At 46.5% G+C, this 21,649-nt stretch overlaps 1 protein-coding gene across 1 annotated transcript in view; it reads left to right on the top strand.

Moving 5' to 3' along the window:
* The window catches only part of LOC143279851 (FRAS1-related extracellular matrix protein 1-like), a 284,785-nt gene that overhangs the window by 247,365 nt on the left and 15,771 nt on the right, over positions 1-21,649 (top strand). Inside the window, 8 exon segments of the mRNA XM_076584091.1 lie at positions 1,120-1,337; positions 2,671-2,859; positions 8,631-9,846; positions 10,338-10,487; positions 14,271-14,504; positions 14,886-15,044; positions 16,679-17,003; positions 21,177-21,504. Of these exon segments, the coding sequence (XP_076440206.1) occupies positions 1,120-1,337; positions 2,671-2,859; positions 8,631-9,846; positions 10,338-10,487; positions 14,271-14,504; positions 14,886-15,044; positions 16,679-17,003; positions 21,177-21,504 (2,819 nt within the window).

The following is a 21,649-nucleotide window of genomic DNA, read 5'->3' as shown; positions in this document are numbered from 1 at the left end:
GCTGAAAACAGAAAAGGCCGCAGCCAACACCTTTGCGGAACTATACCGAGAGGAGAGTGCAGACCACCTCGCTAAGGAAGGAAGCCAGCTCACACAGCCAACTATTCCTGCCACATATGAGGAAACAAAAACTCTCCTCCGCAGCAGATTCCGAAGAGGCTGGGTCACCCTGAACGGAGGCTACCAGGCACACCAAGATCCCATCAGGACACTGGAGAGAAGACACCAGACTACCATCTACCGCCTTCGCACAGGACACTGCGGCCTCCGAGCACACCTGAAGAGGATTGGAGTGGCAGCCACATCCCTATGTGATTGCGGCCAGGCTGACCAGACCCCATCCCATATTCTCCAAGACTGCCCCCTGTATGAGAAGATGCGGCAGCAGTCCTGGCCTGGGGGTGCTGACCTCAACACCAAGCTCTGGGGGACGGCAACCGATCTTCACCGGACGTCCGAGTTTGTGGCATCCCTCGGACTTCGACCCTGACTGCGTAGCTGTCGAACGCAAATAAGAAGAAGGAGGAGGAGCTGCTGTGGTGTGCACATGTCCAATGATTGGTATAAGGACAAGCCCGGAGCTTCCTTATTTATTTATTTATTTATTTATTTTTTATTTTTTTTAGGAAGTGTCTGGGTTTGTTTCTTTTATTTACATGTGTGCTTGCTGAATCAGTGGCATAAGCAGCACTGACTTGAAGTTTGGTACCTTGTTCATGGAGAGAGTTACCATAAAAAGCTGTGCTGTGTGCACATATCAAATGATTAGTATAAAGACAGGCCCGGGGCTTCCTTTTTTTTTTCTTTTTTTTTTTTTAAGGAAGTGTCTGGGTTTGTTCCAATGTACATTTTGTTTTCAAGTGTGCTTGCTGAACTGGTTAGCATAAGCAGCATTGACTTGAAAGTTGTGTACCTTGGATACGGAGAGAGTTAGCACCACTCTTTATTTTGAGAACTGAATGACCATATTCCCTTCCTCTTCTTCTTCTGCGTTCGTGGGCTGCAGCTCCCACCTTCGCTCGTATATACACGAGTGGGCTTTTTTTACGTGTGTAACAGTTTTTACCCCGCCATGTAGACAGCCATACTCCGTTTATATTCCCTGAATCCTCCTTCCAGGTCCCCCGGTTCGAAACGGACAAGCTGCTAGTGGAGGAAGGGGGGATTCTGGGGATCTCCATCTCGCAGCTGTCGGCCAGTGACGCAGACACGCTGAGCACGGAGCTGAGCTTCATGGTGGACGCCCTGCCCCGCTTCGGAACGCTCCAGAAGGAAGGGAGGACCCTGAGGAAGGGCGCCAAGTTCACGCTGGACGACCTCAGGAAGAAGCACATCAGGTGAGGGAAAGTGTTGGTGAACTCTTGTTTGTAACCTCAGGGTCTGTTTCAAGTAAGCTGTGTTCGTTCCCTTTGAGTCTGTTTCAATAAAACTGTTTCATAACTTTGTATGTTGACTGAAATATACCAGGGTGAAATGTTTTTTCAACGATATTTTTTGATAATATTTCTAAAGTTGATTTGAATTTTACGTGAACTGAGTGGGATGTAGGTGATTAAATTGGTCTTTTAAACGTTACTTTAACTCTTTCCATACGAACGGCGAAAGAGACGACGTTAACAGCGTTTCACCCCAATTACCATCATCAAAATATTGCAAGTGGAAGGCTCTTATACTGAAGACGTGAATGTTGACAAAGAATACCACAATTCTGACGACGGAAGCTAAAGGTTGGGTCATTCAGACACCCACTGGACATCCGAGGGGTCTGTGTAGAGGAGAAGAGAGGACTGGCCGTACTGAGTGAGTTAAATCAATTGTCCTTTTATCATTCATTCAAGGTTCACTTCAAACTGGTGTTTAAGGACTGCCGTCAGCATTCAGCCCAGGAACGGACCCTTTTACGGTCGGCTCAGCTTGGGTGAAAGCATCATGATTTGAACCTTAAAACCTGTTTAAGTAAACTGTGCACATGTTGTTGGTGGCGGTACCCTGCCAGCCTGTAAGGGTAAGGGGCGTGTCCCACGGGGCGTCCGCGTCGGCTGTGCATCATTTTTTTTTTTTTTTTTTTTTTTTTTTTTTTTTTTTTTTTTTTTTTGTCTTAAAGCCTGGCTTCGTTGTTAGCGAGAACGCTTGAAACCTGTGGGAGCTCGCATAGGCGCAACAAGCAGCAGGCAGGCGTCATTTAGATTCTGATTGGTTGTTCCTGGCGACAAAAAAAACCCCTTAAAACAAACAAACAAACAAACAAAAAAAACAAAAAAAAAACCCACCAGCAACCGCGCCTTTTGCAGCCGGGGGAACAGGACGAGTTCAAATCAGGTGTCAGAACATCACGCCTGGCGTCGTCCACCTTGATACCCGGCGTCCGACACATGTTGCCCTGAATAGCTGGCACACGATCGAGGCTATTCACGAAACTTTGTATGTGTGTGTGTGTGTGTTTATTGTAAAGACTTTGAGCTCTCTAACGGGAGGACAGTGCTCAACAAGTGTCCATTATTATTATCATTATCATTATTATTTCTTGACGCCTGAAAACTTGATGCTTGACGCTCTGTGTGCGATGGGCCTAAAGCAGTGTGAACCCCCCCACCCCCACCCCCCACCCCCAATCCCCCACCCCCACCCAACCCCACCTCCCCACCTCCCTACCTCCCTTCCACTGTGCAGGTACCTTCACGACGGGTCAGACGTCACGCTGGACACGTTCACCCTGGCCCTGACGGACGGTCTGAACCAGGAGACCAAGGTGATCTCTGTGGAGATCGTGCCCATTGATGACCAGACCCCGAAGATCTCGCACGACCTCCGCCCTTTGCTCATCGTGTCCGAGGGCGATGAGGCCGTCATCACGCCCAGGTGGGCTTCGTCTGTCTTTATGTCTTTCTGTCTGTCTTGTCTGTGTTTGACTGTCTGTGTGATTTGTCTGTTTAATAATAATAATAATAATAATGGTACTTATATAGCGCTGAATCTTGTGCAGAGACAAATCTAAGCGCTTTCGCACCAGTCATTTTCACGCACGCATAACTCTAAAACTGGAGAAACTAAAGACAAGGAAGAGGCAGGGAAGGGAGGCTATTTTGGGAAGAGGTGAGTTTTAAGGCCAGACTTGAAAGAGCTGAGTGTGGAGACTTGACAAAGCGAAAGAGGAAGTTCATTCCAATTGCAAGGTCCAGAGACAGAGAAAGAACGGCGGCCAACAGTCGAGGGTTTGAATCTTTGTATGCGTAAGTGGAGTGGATCCGAAGCTAATCGTAGTGAGCGAGATGGAGTGTAGAGGTGAAGGCAGCCACAGAGATAGGAAGGGGCTGATTTGTGAATACATTTGTAGCACTGTCTTGTATTTGGCTGGCTGTCTGATTGCCTGTGTTTTGTCTGTCTTGTCTGTCTTTGTCTGACTGTCTGTGTGTATTTGTCTCACTGTCTGTCTGTCTGTCTCCGCCTTGCCTGTCTGTCTGATGCCTGTATTTGTCTATCTCTTTGTCTCTCTCTTTGTCTCTCTCTTTCTTGTCTGTCTGTCTTTTTTGTCTGATGTCTGTATTTGTCTGTCTGTTTGACTGCCTGTCTCTGTCTTGTCTGTCTGATGTTTGCATTTGTCTGTTCGTCTTCTCTGTCTGTATCTGTCTTGTCTGTCTGATGTCTGTATCTGTCTGTCTGTCTTCATAGGTACACAAATATGTAAGCATGCACTCAAGGCCTGACTAAGCGCGTTGGGTTATGCTGCTGGTCAGGCATCTGCTCAACAGATGTGGTGTAGCGTGTATGGATTTGTCCGAACGCAGTGACGCCTCCTTGAGAAAGTGAAACTGAAACTGAAACTGTCAGTCTGTCTGTCAGAATTTGTCTCTGTATATGTTGTTTTTTTTTCCCTGACAAGTCTTGTGTCTGTATGTGAGTGTCTGCATTTGTCTGTCTGTCTGTATATTTCTCTGTCTGAAAGTTTTGTGTTTTGTCTGTCTGTCTGTTTGTCTCTGTCTTTGTCTGTGTCTTCTCTGTCTAACTAACTGGATTTGAGTGTCTGACTCTGCCTTGTTTGTCTGCCTGACTGCATTTATCTGTCTGTCTGTCTGTCTGTCTGTCTGTCAGTCTTTGTCTTGTCTGTCTGTGTCTGTCTGCCTGACTGTATTTGTCTGTCTGTCTGTCTGTCTGTCTTTGTCTTGTCTGTCTGTGTCTGTCTGACTGTCTGTATTTGTCTGCCTCTGCACAGACACACAGAGACACACACAGGCACACACACACACACACACACACACACACACACACACACACACACACACACACACACACACACAATGAGAGGCGTGTCGGTGAATTGATCAGATCATTCCTCTGTCTCTGTCTCTGTCTCTCTCTGTCTCTCTGTCTCTGTGTCTCTCTTTGTCTTTCTGTGTCTGTCTGTCTGTCTGTCTCTCTGTCTCTTTTTTTCAAGAGAGAATAGAATGAAAAATGGGGGCGAGGCGCGGAATGTGCCTGGTACATTTTTTTTTCTGCCACAACACAGCCCACGATTTATTTGTGAAGGTGATGCCCCTCTTTCCAAGGTGTGAGAACAGATTAGTTCAGTCCACGACTCACTCATAAACAACTCTTTCGCAAAGCTACTAGAATTTAAAATTTTTTTAAAAAGAAAAGAAGAAAAAAACACACAAAAAAACAACACCCAAAACAAAACAAACCAAACAAAAAAACAACCCCAAACAAACAAAAACTCACCACTGATGTTGCATACTAAATGTATTTCACACGTGTTTGCCTGTCTGTATTAACAACAGCATATTCTCTCTGCATAGTAACTTTGTGAAACGTGGGGAGAGAGAGAGAAAGAGAGGGGGGTGGGGGTTGGGAGTGGGGCAGGGCCGGGGGAAGAGACGATTTATCTATAAAACCAGACAGTTTCGTGAAACAAGAATAAAGGTAACAAGACTCCAGTCTGTTACATTTGCCCTCTCGGTAAGCAGAATATAGACCTTCATATCTATGAAGTATCAAAAACAAAAATAAGCTGTGTTTGAAAAAAACAACAACAAAAACGCTGAATACTCATGACAAACTCATGGCTGATAACTCAGCTATTTTCGTTCGGATGATAATTTTTTTTTTTCCGAACACTGCAGAAGAGACCTAACTATTAGGAGAACTTGTCAGTTTGAGTTTGTTTGTGAAGAATTGTTGTTTTTTTTCACGGGAAAAGAGCGTAAGATCGTTTTCTCCGCGTGTATTTCAACACAAAGAAACAAACAAACAAAATCGTTTCGCATGTTGGAAGGTTGTTTCCGACAGTCTTGTCAATGACTAAGTTATGACGGATATCAGAACTGTAAGTCAAGTTTAGGGTAATCATTGTGACTTTTCTGTTTCACGAGTATCGTCAACGGTAGAATAAGAGTCTGATCGCATTCTACAGTGCACTGGTGTCTTTTTTTTCTCTTTTTTTTTCTTCTTTTTTTTTTTTTGGTACCTTCACCACTTAAATAGAATAATGCCAAAGACCCAGAGTTCTTTGTCTCATGAAATACTACAAAAATTCTACAGTTTTTTGTTTTGTTTTTGCTTTTGGTTTCTTGTGATCATTTACATGACATAAAAAAAACCGTGAGATACTCCTCAATGTAGGCCAGGAATGTATATGTATAATTATATATATATATATATATATATATATATATATATATATATATATATATATGTGTGTGTGTGTGTGTGTGTGTGTGTGTGTGTGTGTGTGTGTCTGTGGAGCGAGACACAGAGACAGAGAGAGAGAGAGAGAGAGAGAGAGAGAGAGAGAATGATTGTTACTTTACCCAAACTATCAAAATAATGATACATGTTTCACCATTTTGATCAGATCAGATTGACGACCATACTCTTTTCCCTTTCTGACCAGTACAGTACAAGGACAGTTCATAGAACATACTGACCTTTCAGTTCAACCAGTACGATGTTTATGTGTTCTGCAGACTGTGGGTAGAGAGACTGTATTGTGTGAGTGGTCTCCCATTGGTGCTGAAGTAATTCTTCTCAAGTTAATAAATAAAGATGTATTGCATTAATTGTGGATGATTTATACGTCATCTCAGGTTCAAAATTATACATAGTATGGAACCACCTAGTTCAGCATATACGTCATCTCAGGTTCAAAATTATACATACTATGGAACCACCCAGTTCAGTATATACGTCATTTCAGGTTCAAAATTATACATACTATGGAATCATCAAGTTCAGTGTATGCGTCATCTCAGATTCAAAATTATACATACCATGGAATCATCCAGTTCAGTGTATGCGTCATCTCAGATTCAAAATTATACATACCATGGAATCATCAAGTTTAGTGTATACGTCATCTCAGATTCAAAATTATACATACTATGGAATCATCCAGTTCAGTGTATGCGTCATCTCAGATTCAAACGTATACATACTATGGAACCAACCAGTTCAGTGTCCAACAACGCGAGTTCTGCAGCTTTGAGTGTCGGGCATAGTTACCAGACCAACATGTCTCAGTGGAGTGATGGCCTAGAGGTAACGCGTCCGCATAGGAAGCGAGAGAATCTGAGCGCGCTGGTTCGAATCACGGCTCAGCCGCCGATATTTTCTCCCCCTCCGCTAGACCTTGAGTGGTGGTCTGGACGCTAGTCATTCGCATGAGACGATAAACCGAGGTTCCGTGTGCAGCATGCGCTTAGCGCACGTAAAAGAACCCACGGCAACAAAAGGGTTGTTCCTAGCAAAATTCTGTAGAAAAATCCGCTGCGATAGGAAAAACAAATAAAACAGCACGCAGGAAAAAACAACAACAAAAATAGGTGTCGCTGTAGTGTAGTGACGCGCTCTCCCTGGGGAGAGCAGCCCGAATTTCACACAGAGAAATCTGTTGTGATAAAAAGAAATACAAATACAAATGTGATATATCGGTGTCACAGTTCTGGGAGTCTCTGTGGCCTTTTGTGCTTTATATGGAGACCGCAGCTTTTTTTTCTTCTCTGACCCTTCATACAGTTTGCTGACCAGATGGTCATTTCTTGTCAGTATAGCGGTACAGCAGGCAGCATGTATTTCTCCTATACCATCTCTGGTGCTGATAACCACCAAAAGTATAGCAGACAGTGTGTATTTAGCCTGTACCAACTCTACTGATAACCACCAAAAGTATAGCAGACAGTGTGTATTTAGCCTGTACCAACTCTACTGATAACAACCAAAAGTATAGCAGTGTGTATTTAGCCTGTACCAACTCTACTGATAACAACCAAAAGTATAGCAGTGTGTATTTAGCCTGTACCAACTCTACTGATAACCACCAAAAGTATAGCAGTGTGTATTTAGCCTGTACCAACTCTACTGATAACAACCAAAAGTATAGCAGTGTGTATTTAGCCTGTACCAACTCTACTGATAACCACCAAAGTATAGCAGTGTGTATTTAGCCTGTACCAACTCTACTGATAACAACCAAAAGTATAGCAGACAGTGTGTATTTAGCCTGTACCAACTCTAATGATAACCACCAAAAGTATAGCAGACAGTGTGTATTTAGCCTGTACCAACTCTACTGATAACCACCAAAAGTATAGCAGACAGTGTGTATTTAGCCTGTACCAACTCTGCTGATAACCATCAAAAGTATAGCAGTGTGTATTTAGCCTGTACCAACTCTACTGATAACCACCAAAAGTATAGCAGACAGTGTGTATTTAGCCTGTACCAACTCTACTGATAACCACCAAAAGTATAGCAGACAGTGTGTATTTAGCCTGTACCAACTCTGCTGATAACCATCAAAAGTATAGCAGTGTGTATTTAGCCTGTACCAACTCTACTGATAACCACCAAAAGTATAGCAGACAGTGTGTATTTAGCCTGTACCAACTCTACTGATAACCACCAAAAGTATAGCAGACAGTGTGTATTTAGCTTGTGCAAACCCTAATGATAACCACCAAAAGTATAGCAGTGTGTATTTAGCCTGTACCAACTCTACTGATAACAACCAAAAGTATAGCAGACAGTGTGTATTTAGCTTGTGCAAACCCTAATGATAACCACCAAAAGTATAGCAGTGTGTATTTAGCCTGTACCAACTCTACTGATAACCACCAAAAGTATAGCAGACAGTGTGTATTTAGCCTGTACCAACTCTGCTAACAACCAAAAGTATAGCAGACAGTGTGTATTTAGCCTGTACCAACTCTACTGATAACAACCAAAAGTATAGCAGACAGTGTGTATTTAGCCTGTACCAACTCTACTGATAACAATCAAAAGTATAGCAGACAGTGTGTATTTAGCCTGTACCAACTCTACTGATAACCACCAAAAGTATAGCAGTGTGTATTTAGCCTGTACCACCTCTACTGATAACAACCAAAAGTGTTCAACCGCGCAGATGAGGACCGTCTTTGGTCGTGGGTCGCTCCCTGACAAGAAATTGCATCAGTTCCTTTCGGAATGCTGCTGTTAATGAAAGGGTTTGATATCAGGACATGGAGCATAAGAGTAGTGCTTTTGCTGCTTGAAAAATAGGACGCTTTGAAGTACGTTTGCATCGAAAACAGCAATGTTTGTTTCGGATTCAGTTTGTATCTCAATCACTGTGTTCACGTCTCTGTCTTCTTCTTCAGAATCCTGTCAGCGACTGACGAGGACACGGATGATGAGAGCCTGGTCTTCCTCATCGTCAAGCAGCCCGAGTTCGGCGTCCTTCAACTCCGGGGTCAGCCAGCCACCAAGGTGACCCAGGAGCAGGTGAAGGACGGCCTGGTCAGCTACCTGCACACCAGCGGGGAGATCGGCACCAGCTCTAAGAAGGACACCGTGTCCTTCATCGTGTCGGACCAGAACTACCTGGCCTCCCCGGACCTGCCGCTCTACGACCTCAACATCACCATCACTCCCGTCAACAACCAGAAGCCGGTCATCCAGGTGGGCAGCCCCATCCTGGTGGCGGAGGGCGAGTCCTTCCGGTTCTCCAAGGATGTGGTCAGCGTCACGGACCCCGACTCCAAGACCAAGACCATACAGTTCATGATCACCAAGCAGCCGCAGTGGGGCTTCATCGAGAACACCAAGCCCAGCCCCGGGTCCGAGAAGAGCAACGGGGGCAAGAGAGCCAACTCCTTCAGCTTCGGCGACATCCTGGACGGGTCCATCAACTACGTGCAGGCCAACCACCGCGGGGTGGAGCCGCTCAGCGACGAGTTCCAGCTGTACGCCACGGACGGCAAGCTGAACTCGGAGCCCAAGACGGTGACCATCACCATCGTGCCCGCCAACGACGAGGCCCCGGAACTGATGCTGAAGGACTTCGCCATCTCGGAGGGCAAGGACATGATCATCGACCAGTCCATGGTGGACGCCATAGACCTAGACATGCCCAAGGACTCGCTCCAGTTCGCCCTGTCCCAGCTGCCCGTGCACGGCAAGCTGGTCATGATGATCAACACCAAGAAGGGGGAAGTGGAGACGGAGGCCACGGACTTCTCCATCGACGAGCTGCACAGCGGGCTCAAGCTGAAGTACAAGCACGACGGCTCGGAGAACCTGGCCGACAAGTTCGCCGTGACCGTGTCCGACGGGAAGCACGAGATCAAGCGGGTGTGCAACGTGACCATCAAGCTGACCAACGACGAGAAGCCGGAGGTGATCAAGAACGCGGGGCTGGAGCTGGACTACGGGGAATCCGCCCTGGTGTCGTCCGTGGTGCTGGAGGCCAGGGACGGTGACAACGTGGACGCGGAGCTGTGCTACGTCATCCTGCAGCTGCCCACCAAGGGACTGCTGCAGTACTGTCCGGATCCCTTCTCACCAACTCTGGACCTCGACTGTCACGACATCAAGGTCAGCCAGCCTCTGTGTGTGTGTGTCGTGTGAGTGGGTGTGTGTGTGTGTGTGTGTGGTGTGTGTGTGTGTGTGTGTGTGTGTGTGTGTGTGTGCGTTTATGTATGTATGTATATATATGTGTATATGTGTGTGCATGTGTGTGTCTGAGAATGGTATGTATGTATGTATGTATGATACACGAGTGTAAATCCTCCATACCACCACCCCCACACCCTACCCCACACCACCCACCCCACAAAAAAAAGTAGTGAAATATATGTTATATATGCTATGTATGTACGTATGTATGTATGTATGTTTGATACACGACTGTTGTCCAACTGCTAAGCTGTGTTTCATATTCACTTTATTCTGTTTATCTCTTTGTGTAAATCCTCCACTCACACCCCCCCCCCTCCCACACACCCCAGTCCACCCTACCCACCCACCCCCCCAAAAAAAGTGTGGAAAAAATGAAACGAACTGTGGACTGTTGTGTTGTGGGCCAGGTGGGGCAGAACTTCACGCAGAAGGACGTGGATATGAACAGGGTTCGCTACGTACACACCACCCGCATGGGGCTGTCCCAGACTGACAGCTTCGCCTTCGTCCTCTCTGACGGGACGCATCGACGTCACCAGGAAACCTTCGAGATCAAGGTCAGTGGAGGAGGAAGAGGGTGTGGGGTGGCGGGGGAGGGATGAGGGGAGGTGGAGAGAGGGGTGGAGGAAGACGGTGACAGAGAGAGAACGGGGGGGGGGGGGGGGGAGGAGAGGGAGGGAGGGATTTGGGGAGACTGGTATGTGGTGGTGGTAACAAGAGAGAGAGAGTCGTAGAGAGAAAGGGAGAGAGGGTCATATAAGAGAGATACATAGACAGATGGAAAAGGGGGGTGATAGCAAGAGAGACACACACTGAGAAGGGATGAAGATGATGTTTTATTGAAGAACACATAAGGTTAATTTCAGTGGGAAGTTTGGGAGGCGCGGGGGAGTAGATCATTCAGTGTTTAACTCACTCAGTACGGCCAGTCCTCTCTTCTCCTCTACACAGACCCCTCGAATGTCCAGCGGGTGTCTGAATGACCCAAACTTTAGCTTCCGTTGTCAGAATTGTGGTATTCTTTGTCAACATTCACCTCTTCAGTATAAGAGCCTTCCGCTTGCAATACCTTGATGATGGTAATTGGGGTGAAACGCTGTTAACGTCGTCTCTTTCGCCGTTCGTATGGAGAGAGTTAAAATCAACTTTCAAGTAGACATAGTGTCCATAAGCGTTAGTTTGTATTGCGAGCGCACAATACAAACTAGCAACATTAGCGCTCAGAAAAGCATGCAGATTTGAAATAAACTTCAGAGCGTAAGCTCTGGGCGAAAGTTAAACAACGAGAAAGCTTTGACCCGGTCTCGTCGTCATCAGCTGCCATCAGTACAGACCCGGGCTCAGCTGAAAAGAACTATGTTTTAACTCCCTCCATACGAACGGCGAAAGAGACGACGTTAACAGCGTTTCACCCCAATTACCATCATCAAAATATTGCAAGCGGAAGGCTCTTATACTGAAGAGGTGAATGTTGACAAAGAATACCACAGTTCTGACGACGGAAGCTAAAGGTTGGGTCTTTCAGACACCCACTGGACATCCAAGGGGTCTGTGTAGAGGAGAAGAGAGGACTGGCCGTACTGAGTGTTTTAATGAGCTGCACAAACAAACAAAATACCGTTTTCATCTTCAATTTTAAGTTTGCACCCCAAACATATAATATCTGCTGGGAGAGGGGAGGAGTCCGGAGGGAAGGGGCTGGGTACGGGGGTGGGGTGGGGGGGAAATACATCTGCTCAGTACCGCAACTTATAAGATAAGATAAGAATAACTTTATTATCTCCAACTGGAGAAATTTGATCAGGTGCATTATCACAACATAGACAAGTAAACAACATGGGGACCATAACTGTAAAAGTCAACAACAGCTTTTACGAATATTACGAAGATACAAATGTAAAAAAAAAAATATCACATACACCGTTTCATACATACATCCACACACTGCAGGTAATAACTAGTATTCTTAATGTAAAAACAGAAAGAATTAAGAAACATTATTTGAATATAATTATAAACATCGCCTACTGTACTGCACATTGATTATAATAAGACAGATAAGACAAGAATAAAGATGAATTGCGGAAAACCGCAACCAGATAATCAGCACACACCCGCACCCACCCACGCCACACACGCGGATTACTTGATTAAACAAGAGTAATAAACATGTTCTCAAATAAAAGCATTTCACATATTCGCTTTTAAATACATTGCAATTAATTATTACATCGTAATTATTAACATTATTATATGAGGCCCATGGGGGCGTTGGAGAGAGAAAAATGCGTAGAACAGAAAAATAAATAAATAAATAAATAAATAAAAAGCAGTGGGAGAATGGTAAAAGATCTATAAAAAAAATAATTAAAAAAAAATAATAATAATAAAATCTCCATGCCCACAGCCTACTGGGGCCATCAGATTTCCTCCTGATTCTGAATGCTCGTTTCCAAAAAAAAAAAAAAAAACGCCCGACCACACACGCTTCACAATTCAGTATGAAACAGTCAGGCATGTCTTTAGGGAGGTGACTGATCACTGCTGATTCAGCGGCTGATCGATTTTTAAAGCATGCCAAGGCTTCTGGAAGGAATCGTCTACCTTACACCCTTAGGTCACCTCCTTGGGGCCGGCTGGAATACATTCACTGCCTGCCTCTTTTTAAAGCCCACCCGGAAATGAGCATCCAGAAGCGAAGGGACGTTCTCGGCCAGGGTGTCCACGTGGAGTTTAGATTTGTATCATTTCCTTCACCGCTTCCTTTCTTTTCTCTGTACTCGGTTCTTTTTTTTTCTTCTTTTTTTTCCTTTCTTTTTTTCCTTTTTTTTTTTTTTTTTTTTTTTAAAATACTTTGTCACCTCTTCCGTTCTACCTGCTATCTTGATGGCTAATGGGCTTCTTGAAGTTCCGCTGGCTCTCTCTCTCTCTCTCTCTCTCTCTCCCTCTCTCCCTCTCTCTCCCTCTCTCTCCCTAACTACGTGTGTATGTGTTCGTTCTTTAGTTTAGCGTCTTTTCACCATCAGTGATATTAGACGATTATGTTGTGTGTGTGTGTGTGTGTGTGTGTGTGTGTGTGTGTGTGTGTGTGTGTGTGTGTGTGTGTGTCTGCCTGTCTGTCTGTCTGTCTGTCTGTCTGTGTGTGTGTCTGTGTGTGTGTGTGTGTGTGTGTGTGTGTGTGTGTGTGTCTGTGTGTGTGAAGTGAAGTCAAGATTTTATTTCATGATGGTAAATTGAATAAGCAACAATTGCTTTTTTTTTTACATCAAGCCATCAATGAAAAAAAAAGAGAAAGAAGAAAAAAAAGAAAAAAAAAGAATGTGTGTGAGTCTCTGTGTGTGTTTGTGTCTGAACACGCTCGTTTGTGTATGATATATCGTGCTTGAATCCTTGTATACTTATGTATATAATTATACGATTTGCATTGTAAACGCCACGAGTTCACTGTCTGGAAGGTTTGAGCGTCAGTGTGCTGTTTGTCTTCACTGACCGAAGAATGGACTTTCTATGCTGCTGGGTTTTTTTGTTTGTTTTTTTCCCTTGTACTATTCGGTTGTCAGTTGATAAAACCAGTTGTCTCGGCCCTCCTTTCACAGACAAGAGAAGATATCACCTCTCTGTGATGTCAGTTGTCAGTTCGTAGAACTGGTGACAATATTCACATTTCCCCCCCTTTACTTCTCCGTTTATAAGACGGGATAAAGTTGTTAATTGGTTAATAACATTCCTTCATTTCGTCATTCGAGAAGGGAAAGAAATGTGGAGCATGTCATTACAATGCTATTGAAACAAAATTTACCATTTTTCCGTCTTCGGAACGAAACTGAACGTAAAGAACACAGGGGGGAGAAATGTGGATAAATTATTGCCAGAACTAGTTGTCTCGACATCACCTGTCAATGTTACCTCCCCCCCCCCCCTTAACCCCCACGCACACACACACTCTCTCTCTCTCTCTCTCTCTCTCTCTCTCTCTCTCTCTCTACCCCCACCTCTCACCCCCATCTTCGGAACACAGGGGTATAAATGTGGATGTCGCCCTTGTGAACTAGTTGTCTGGACAACAGTCATCTTTCAATGTAACCCCACCACCACCACCACCACCACCACCCCAACCCTCTAACCCCCCCTCGCCCCCCCCCCCCCCCCCCCCCCCTCCCCCACCCCCCAAAACCCCCAACTCCCATCCCCATTTTCGAAACGAAACTGAAGTTAAAGAACACATGGGAAGAAATGTGGATATTGCCCCTTTTGTGAACGAGTTGTCTGGACATCAGACCTTTCAATGTACCCCTAACCTCACCGCCCCAACCCCCCACCTCCCCCTCCCCTATACCCAGGTGCGGAACTCTCGCAAGGCCAATATCGCCGTGCTGAACCGCGGCATGACGGTGAGGGAGGGGGAGCGCGTGGCCATCAGCACTTCCAACCTGAGCGCCTCTGACGAGAGCACCAAGGCGGATGAGATCGTCTTCGCCGTCATCAGGCCCCCGCGCCTGGGCCAGCTGGAGTTCATCGACAGCCTCTTCAAACCCATCCGCAGCTTCACCCAGATGGACCTGGCCGCGCAGAAGGTTAGTATAGGGGTGGTGTTGGTGGGTGTGGGGGCGGCGGGGTGTGGTGGGGGGTGGGGTGGGGGGCTGTGTGTTGTGGTGTGTGTAGTGTCTGTGTGTGTGTGGGGGGGGGGGAGGGCCGGCGTGTTAAGTAGTGTGTGTGTGTGTGTGTGTGTGTGTGTGTGTGTGTGTGTGTGTGTGTGTGTGATGGAGGATGGGAGATTGTAGTGTGTGTGTATAGTGTGTGTGTTGTGTGTGTGTGTTTCTTTACAAATTGTTATGATAAAAGGTATGTATGTATCTTTTTGGTGGGATTTTATTGTTATTTTAAAAAAGAAACGAAAAAAAAAGAAAAGGAAAGAAACTACACCACACGTTGTGTCCTGCCCTGTGCCCGTGCAGGTGGTGTACAATCACCTGACGAAGAACGACATCACGGAGGACTCCTTCACCTTCACCGTCACCAACGGGCTGAGCGAGGCCAAGGACGGCGAGTTCCGCATCGACATCCAGCCCATGGACCGCGTCCTTCCCTCCCTCGTTTCCAACAACCTCATTGAGGTGGGTACAGTACGTCTGTCAGGTGTCCAACAACCTCATTGAGGTGGGTAGGGCACGTCCCTCGGGTATCCACAGACTCGTTAAGTGGGTATACCCCTCAGGTGTCCACGGACTCATTAAGGTGGGTACATCCATCAGGTTTCTATGGACTCATTAAGTGGGTACATCCATTAGGTTTCTATGGGCTCATTAATTGGGTACATCCATCAGGTATCCATGGACTCGTTAATTGGGTACAGCCATCAAGTTTCTATGGACTCATTAATTGGGTACATCCATCAGGTATCCATGGACTCGTTAAGTGGGTACATCCATCAGGTATCCATGGACTCGTTAAGTGGTACGTCCATCAAGTTTCTATGAACTCATTGATTGGGTACATCCCTCAGGTATCCATTGACTCATTAATGTGGGTACATACGTCAGGTGTCCATAGACTCATTGATTGGGTACATCCCGCAGGTGTCCACAAACTCATTAAGTGGGTAAGTCCCTCAGGTGTCCATAGACTCATTAATTGGGTACATCCTTCAGATGTGCAGTAACCTCACTGAGGTAGGTACATTCCTGTGTCATAAGGCTAAGGGTTACTTATGACACAGGAATGTACCTACCTCAGTGAGGTTACTGTACATCTGAGGGATGTACCCACTCAGTGAGTTCATGGACATCTGAGGACTGTACCCATTTACTGAGTCCGTGGGCATTCGGGGCAGTGAATTTATATCCACTGATGTCTAGGGCTCGGCATAGAATAGGGAGGCGGGACCCCAGTTATCTTCGTCTGCCGTTCTAACCTTCCCCAATCGAAGCCAGGTACGTCATTTACATTTGAGTGGAGTGAGGAAGCTCAGGGATAAAAGTGCCTTTCCCATCCCAAGAAACCGTGCCAGAAACAGGGCCTCGAACTCTGATCACTGGCGAACAACGGACCAGGAGCCAGTTGCATTGCTTGGTACTAACTTTTTGACAGTTACACGTGACTAAATGCCTACGTTGACCGTACTACGCCATTGGGCAGTTCCATACTGCACACAGTTAGTAGCGGGTTACGACCATACTGGGCTCTTCCGTCCGAGCAATGCAACTGGCTCCAGAAGTCCAAGGCACGAACCGACTCTGCCACGCCGCATCCTTTTAGGAATTAGTGGTTGGCCATTAGCGAGTGATGTTCCTTGCCAAGAAAAGGGGGATGTACCGTGTTGAGTGGATAGGCTTCAGGCCTGAGTCATCTCTATACAACGTACTCTCCCAAGTACTTTGACAAATGTCTGGTCTGCATGAGTGAAAAAGTGTAAGGTACCTTCCCTATGTTTCCCAATGCTTTTACCCTCCCAGCCCTCACACACACACACACACACACACACACACACACACAGAACTCAGAACTCAAAACGTTTTTTATTCAAGGTGTTACATTTTAGGCATGGCCCATTCTTCCAATCTGCCCTTGAGTAAGAGAGAGAGAGGAACCAGACAGACAGACAGAGCATGACAGACAGAGACATACATATAGACAGAGATGCGACGTATCCGTATCAAACTATAAAATAAAATAAATTTAAAAAAAATTAAACTGACCCCAACATCCCCACCCCACCCACCTGTGCCCGCCCCGCTTCCTCCCCATACAGGTGCTCCAAGGCGGGGAGGAGAAGATCTCCCCATACCACCTCAAGGCCATGGACCCGGACACGGCCACCCACAACATCACCTTCCGGGTAGTCAAGCCCCCGACCTACGGGCAGCTCTTCATCAGGGGGGGGCAGGTGGCCTCCTCCTTCACCCAGAACGACGTGGAGTTGGGGCACGTGCGCTACGAGAGCGACGGCTCGCGGGCCGGCCTGGACAACTTCCTCTTCTCGCTGTCCGACGGGCGCCACAAGGGCTTCCTGGTGAACGGCACTCTGCAGTCCAAGCCAGCCGTGGTCAGCATCTTCATCAAGCCTCTGGTGGAAGGTTGGTTGGTGCGGTTGGTGGGGTGGTGGAGGAGTGTTGGGTGTGTGTGTGTGTGTGTTGTGGGGGCGGCGGAGGGGGGGGGGTGTCTTTTATTGTTTCTAGTTCACGGTCTGTTCGTTGAAGTGTATTTTTGTGGTGGGGGGGTTTGGGGGGGGTTGTGTGGTTTGGGTAGACGGTGGGATGTTGTGGAGTGGGGGGGAATGTGTGTAGGGGGTGAAGAGGGGCTTGTTTGTGCGTGTGAGTGTGTGTGTGTGTGTGTGTGTGTTACAGCGTTGGGTTGGGGGAAGGGTCGGAATGCGCTTCCTTCGTGTTTTGGACAATCAAGTTTAAACCACACACAATGCCCCACAAAGAGGAAGTTAAACAGTGCCACTGTTAAAATCCCGTGGCCGTATTTCTGGCTTGGCTGTAAACGTGCAGGCACAGCACAGCACAGCACATTCCACCATAGCCAGCCCCCCTGCCTTCGTTCAGCTAACGAGCAGCAACAACAGCAGTTACAGACGCCCTTTGGAGCTTACGGCACCCAAGAGCAAAACGTGGCTACACTGCCCACAGGGGAAAAGGTTTCGGTGCCAGTCAGGGACCCCAAACTAAAACAAACTCTGTAACCTGCCGAAAGCTTAAAGTGCGAAAGTGACGTTGGTCTGCCGAAAAAGAACTCTGTAACGTGCCGAAAGCTTAAAGTGCGAAAGTGACGTTGGTCCCGCGAAAAAGAACTCTGTAACTTGCCGAAATCTTGAAATGCGAAAGTGACGTTGGTCTGCCGAAAAAGAACTCTGTAACTTACCGAAATCTTGAAATGCGAAAGTGACGTTAGTCTGCCGAAAAAGAACTCTGTAACTTACCGAAATCTTGAAATGCGAAAGTGACGTTAGTCTGCCGAAAAAGAACTCTGTAACTTACCGAAATCTTGAAATGCGAAAGTGACGTTAGTCTGCCGAAAAAGAACTCTGTAACATGCCGAAAACTTGAAATGCGAAAGTGACGTTGGTCAGCGATGTCAAAACAAAAAATAACCCAAACAAACTGATGTTGTTGATTTATCTATTTATATCTGTATTTTTAGGCCATTGGTTAATGATCTGACTTGTAAATTTACATTATAACATTTTTTTTTTGTCTGGACTTTCAATACGTTGACTAGCTGAGACAGTGGAAGTTGACACAAAACTACGGTTCTTCACAACCAGTTCTGACTGTGAATTTACTCCCTAAGAATCCTATTTATTTGTTTATCTTTCTATATGATCTTGTTCATTTGCTGCGGGTTTTTTTTTATGTACTGACTTTTTACGGGTTCATCATTTGGAAAGTAGTTTTAAGATAGAAAGCTGGACATAGTTTCACGGGGGGGGGGGGGGGGGGGAGAATCATTCCAAGCTATTCTGTGTGTGTGTGTGTGTTTATATAAATTTTTATTGTTATTGCCTTTCTGAGGAGCCAAAATTAAAAGTGTCATCCCGGTACCCAGTCGTCAGCAACTACAGGTGTTTTGTCTGATTGTTCTGTTTATCAAACGGTGTTCATACAGGTTTTGTCACATCTAAAAACTTCTCTTTTACTTTAAATTTCAAAAGACCAAAAAGCTTCTGTAGATTACGAGACTGTGTTTTGAAGTTCAAACTCACTCACATGCACATCGATGATGATAATAATAGCTTTGCCATGTAGACCTACTGTTTCCATGAACAGACCTTTGTAGCTTCTTATGCCCATTGGTTGTACGCTGGGGAATTAAAAATGAAAATAAAATACGTGTTCAAATAAGAAAAGGTATACAAGAAGGGCTGAAGAGCATACTATTTTAGCCCATAGATACCACTGTTATACACTGTTCTTGAGGTTCCGGTTACATGTGAAAACGACGATATGAGTTAGTATACCATTTCCGTGTTTACATCATCGATACACCTGTGTGAATGGAGGGGGTAAGTGGGGTGGGGTGGGGGAGGGTAAATGAAATCTCTCTCCAGTGCAATCTATTCATCGTTGATATTATTATGCATTGCAATTTACTAGACCTGTGGGAATGGGTTCACAGAGATAACATTCTCGGCTGCACGTCAAGTTGCGTCAGTCACACACTCGGCTAGAGTCGAGGACCTCCTTCCCAAAGCAACAGCAGCCGCGGGTTGAAGTTCAAGGGAGACAAATCTGCTACCTATAACTGCCTTTCCCCCACCACTCAAGGGACGTAAAAACAAACACACACACACACACACACACACACACACACACACACACACACACAAAGGCTGATGAGGTCTTTAGCGATCCGGGGCCCCCAGTTTCCAGGAATGCCGGTCTGCTTTTAACGGCCAGACCTCTTCCTGACGGGAGCAAGACACTTAGGTCGAAATGAGGAGCACGGGGGTCTGATTACCTCAGCTCGTTAGCGCCAGAAGACGTTGCCCCGTGATGCGCTTTTCTTGCTCACCGCCTTTCTGCACTGGGTCGTCAGTGCAAGAGGCCAAGGATGCTCTTGCTGAGAGACAGACCTCTAGAGGGAGAGGGAGAGAGAGGGGGGGGGGGGCGGAGAGAGAGAGAGAGCCTGGAGAGAGAGAGAGAGGCTGACAGCGCCAGGCCTGTCTCGACTTACGTATGTCATCGTGTCTTCTGGTCAAAGAAAAAAAACAACAACATGTATGGTACCCCTAAACACGAAGGCGAAATAAGATGGAAGGCCCTATTCTCTTTGGATTTGTTTTTCTGTTAAGAAACTGTGACATAAACGCATGCGCGCGTGCGCACACACGCACACACACATTCACGCACGCGCACACACATTCACGCACGCACACACACACATGCACATATGCACGCGCACACACACACACACACACACATGCACACATACACACACACACGCACACACACACACACACACACACACGCACACACACACACACACGCACACACACACATACACACACACACACACACACACACACACACACACACACACACACAGAGCTTGGTATTTCTGGAACAATATGCACAATATTACAGGTCGTCACTTGCAAAATGAACACAAGTCTGTCGTTGCGTTGATGATGATGCAGAGCAAGTTATTTTGTGTCCACAATTAGACTGGCTATGTGCTATAAGTACTGGACTCAGACATAGCGTGTGCGCACATTGAGATTCAGTTCAGTTCAGTTACTCAAGGAGGCGTCACTGCGGTCGGACAAATTCATACACGCTACACCACATCTACCACGCAGATGCCTGACCAGTGAAGCGTAACCCAACGCGTACAGCACAGATTCAACCTACAGGCAGGAAGAGAGGAAAGTATCCAGCGTGTTAATGTCCGTGCTTTTAATCTGCTTACGTTTCCATCTGTTGTCCCAAAGATGTACACGTGGCAGAGGAAGTTGGGGGAAGAAGGAACATTGTTGAAATGAGTTTTTAGTTGGAGCCAGGTGTCGGAAACTGGCCCTCCTGTGAAGTTGTTCCTTGCTCACGTTGAGATGAAATGAAAGATATCGCGACTTCTCTCTCTCTCTCTCTCTCTCTCTCTCTCTCTGTGTCTCTCTCTCTCTCTCATTGTCTCTCTCTGCGTCTCCCCCCCTCTCTCTGTCTGTTTCTCTCCCCCTCCCCCTCTCTCTCTAATTATTTTTTAGGCATATCTAAGTATATTCAAGTCATGTGGGTTTTTTGGGTTTTTTTTTGTTTTTTGTTTTTTTGTTGTTGTTGTTTTCTTTTGGGGTGGGGGGGTTGTCTGTTCTGTAACCGACTAATCAAAAGGAGTCACAAAAGATGGGAATGTGATCTGCATAACAAACAATGATTACACAAAACAAGCACGAACATGATGGCTGACCTTATGGAAGAGAGGAAGTTTATCGTGCCTTGCCATTTTATGTCACTGGTGTGTGTGTGTGTGTGTGTGTGTGTGTGTGTGTGTGTGTGTCTGTGTGTGGTGTGTGTGTCTGTATCTGTGTGTGGCTTTACGTATGTTTCGATTCAGTCATTGCAAATGCATGTCCAACAGCAAAAGAAAAACCCGCCTTTGTACATTACTTCAGAATGGGTGTGCAATAATAATGTGGTATAGAAGCATTAACAAGATGTCTTACATCACAGTAACAAAAACTGAAAACCCCCAAAAATGGAGGGGGGGGAAAAAAAAACAACACCAACCTAACAACCTTGTGTTTCCGTCAGACGCCCCCACCCTGGTGACTAACAAGTCCCCGGACACCCTGCAATACTTCGGGCGGCGGCGCTACGGATTCCGGCTGAACAGTAAGCTGCTGCGCGTCGTCGACTCGGACACGGACAGCGGGAGCCTGCTGTACGTGATGGGCGAGCGGCCCAGGCACGGGCACATCGAGAACACGGTGGCCAAGCGCTACGTGCGGCGTCGCTTCACCCAGCGGGACCTGGACGAGGACAGCCTCCTCTTCATCATCGACCCCAAGACCTCGGCCACCAGCGACAACTTTACCTTCCGCGTGGAGGACTCGCGCGGCAACACGCTGGACGATCAGAGGTGGGTGTGGGTGTGTGTGGGCGGGGGTTGAGGGGGGTGATGTGGATGGGGGGGGGGATGTTGTTGGGGGTTGAGGGGTTAGTGGGGGTGGGGTGGGGGTATGTGTGTGGGGGGTTGGTGGTGTGGTGTGGTGTGGTGTGGGTTG

This window comes from Babylonia areolata, chromosome 3 (genome assembly GCF_041734735.1).
Source record: "Babylonia areolata isolate BAREFJ2019XMU chromosome 3, ASM4173473v1, whole genome shotgun sequence".
Taxonomy (NCBI): Eukaryota; Metazoa; Mollusca; class Gastropoda; order Neogastropoda; family Buccinidae; genus Babylonia; species Babylonia areolata.
The sequence above is the reverse complement of the archived record's forward strand: the minus strand, read 5'-3'. Positions and strand labels throughout refer to the sequence as shown.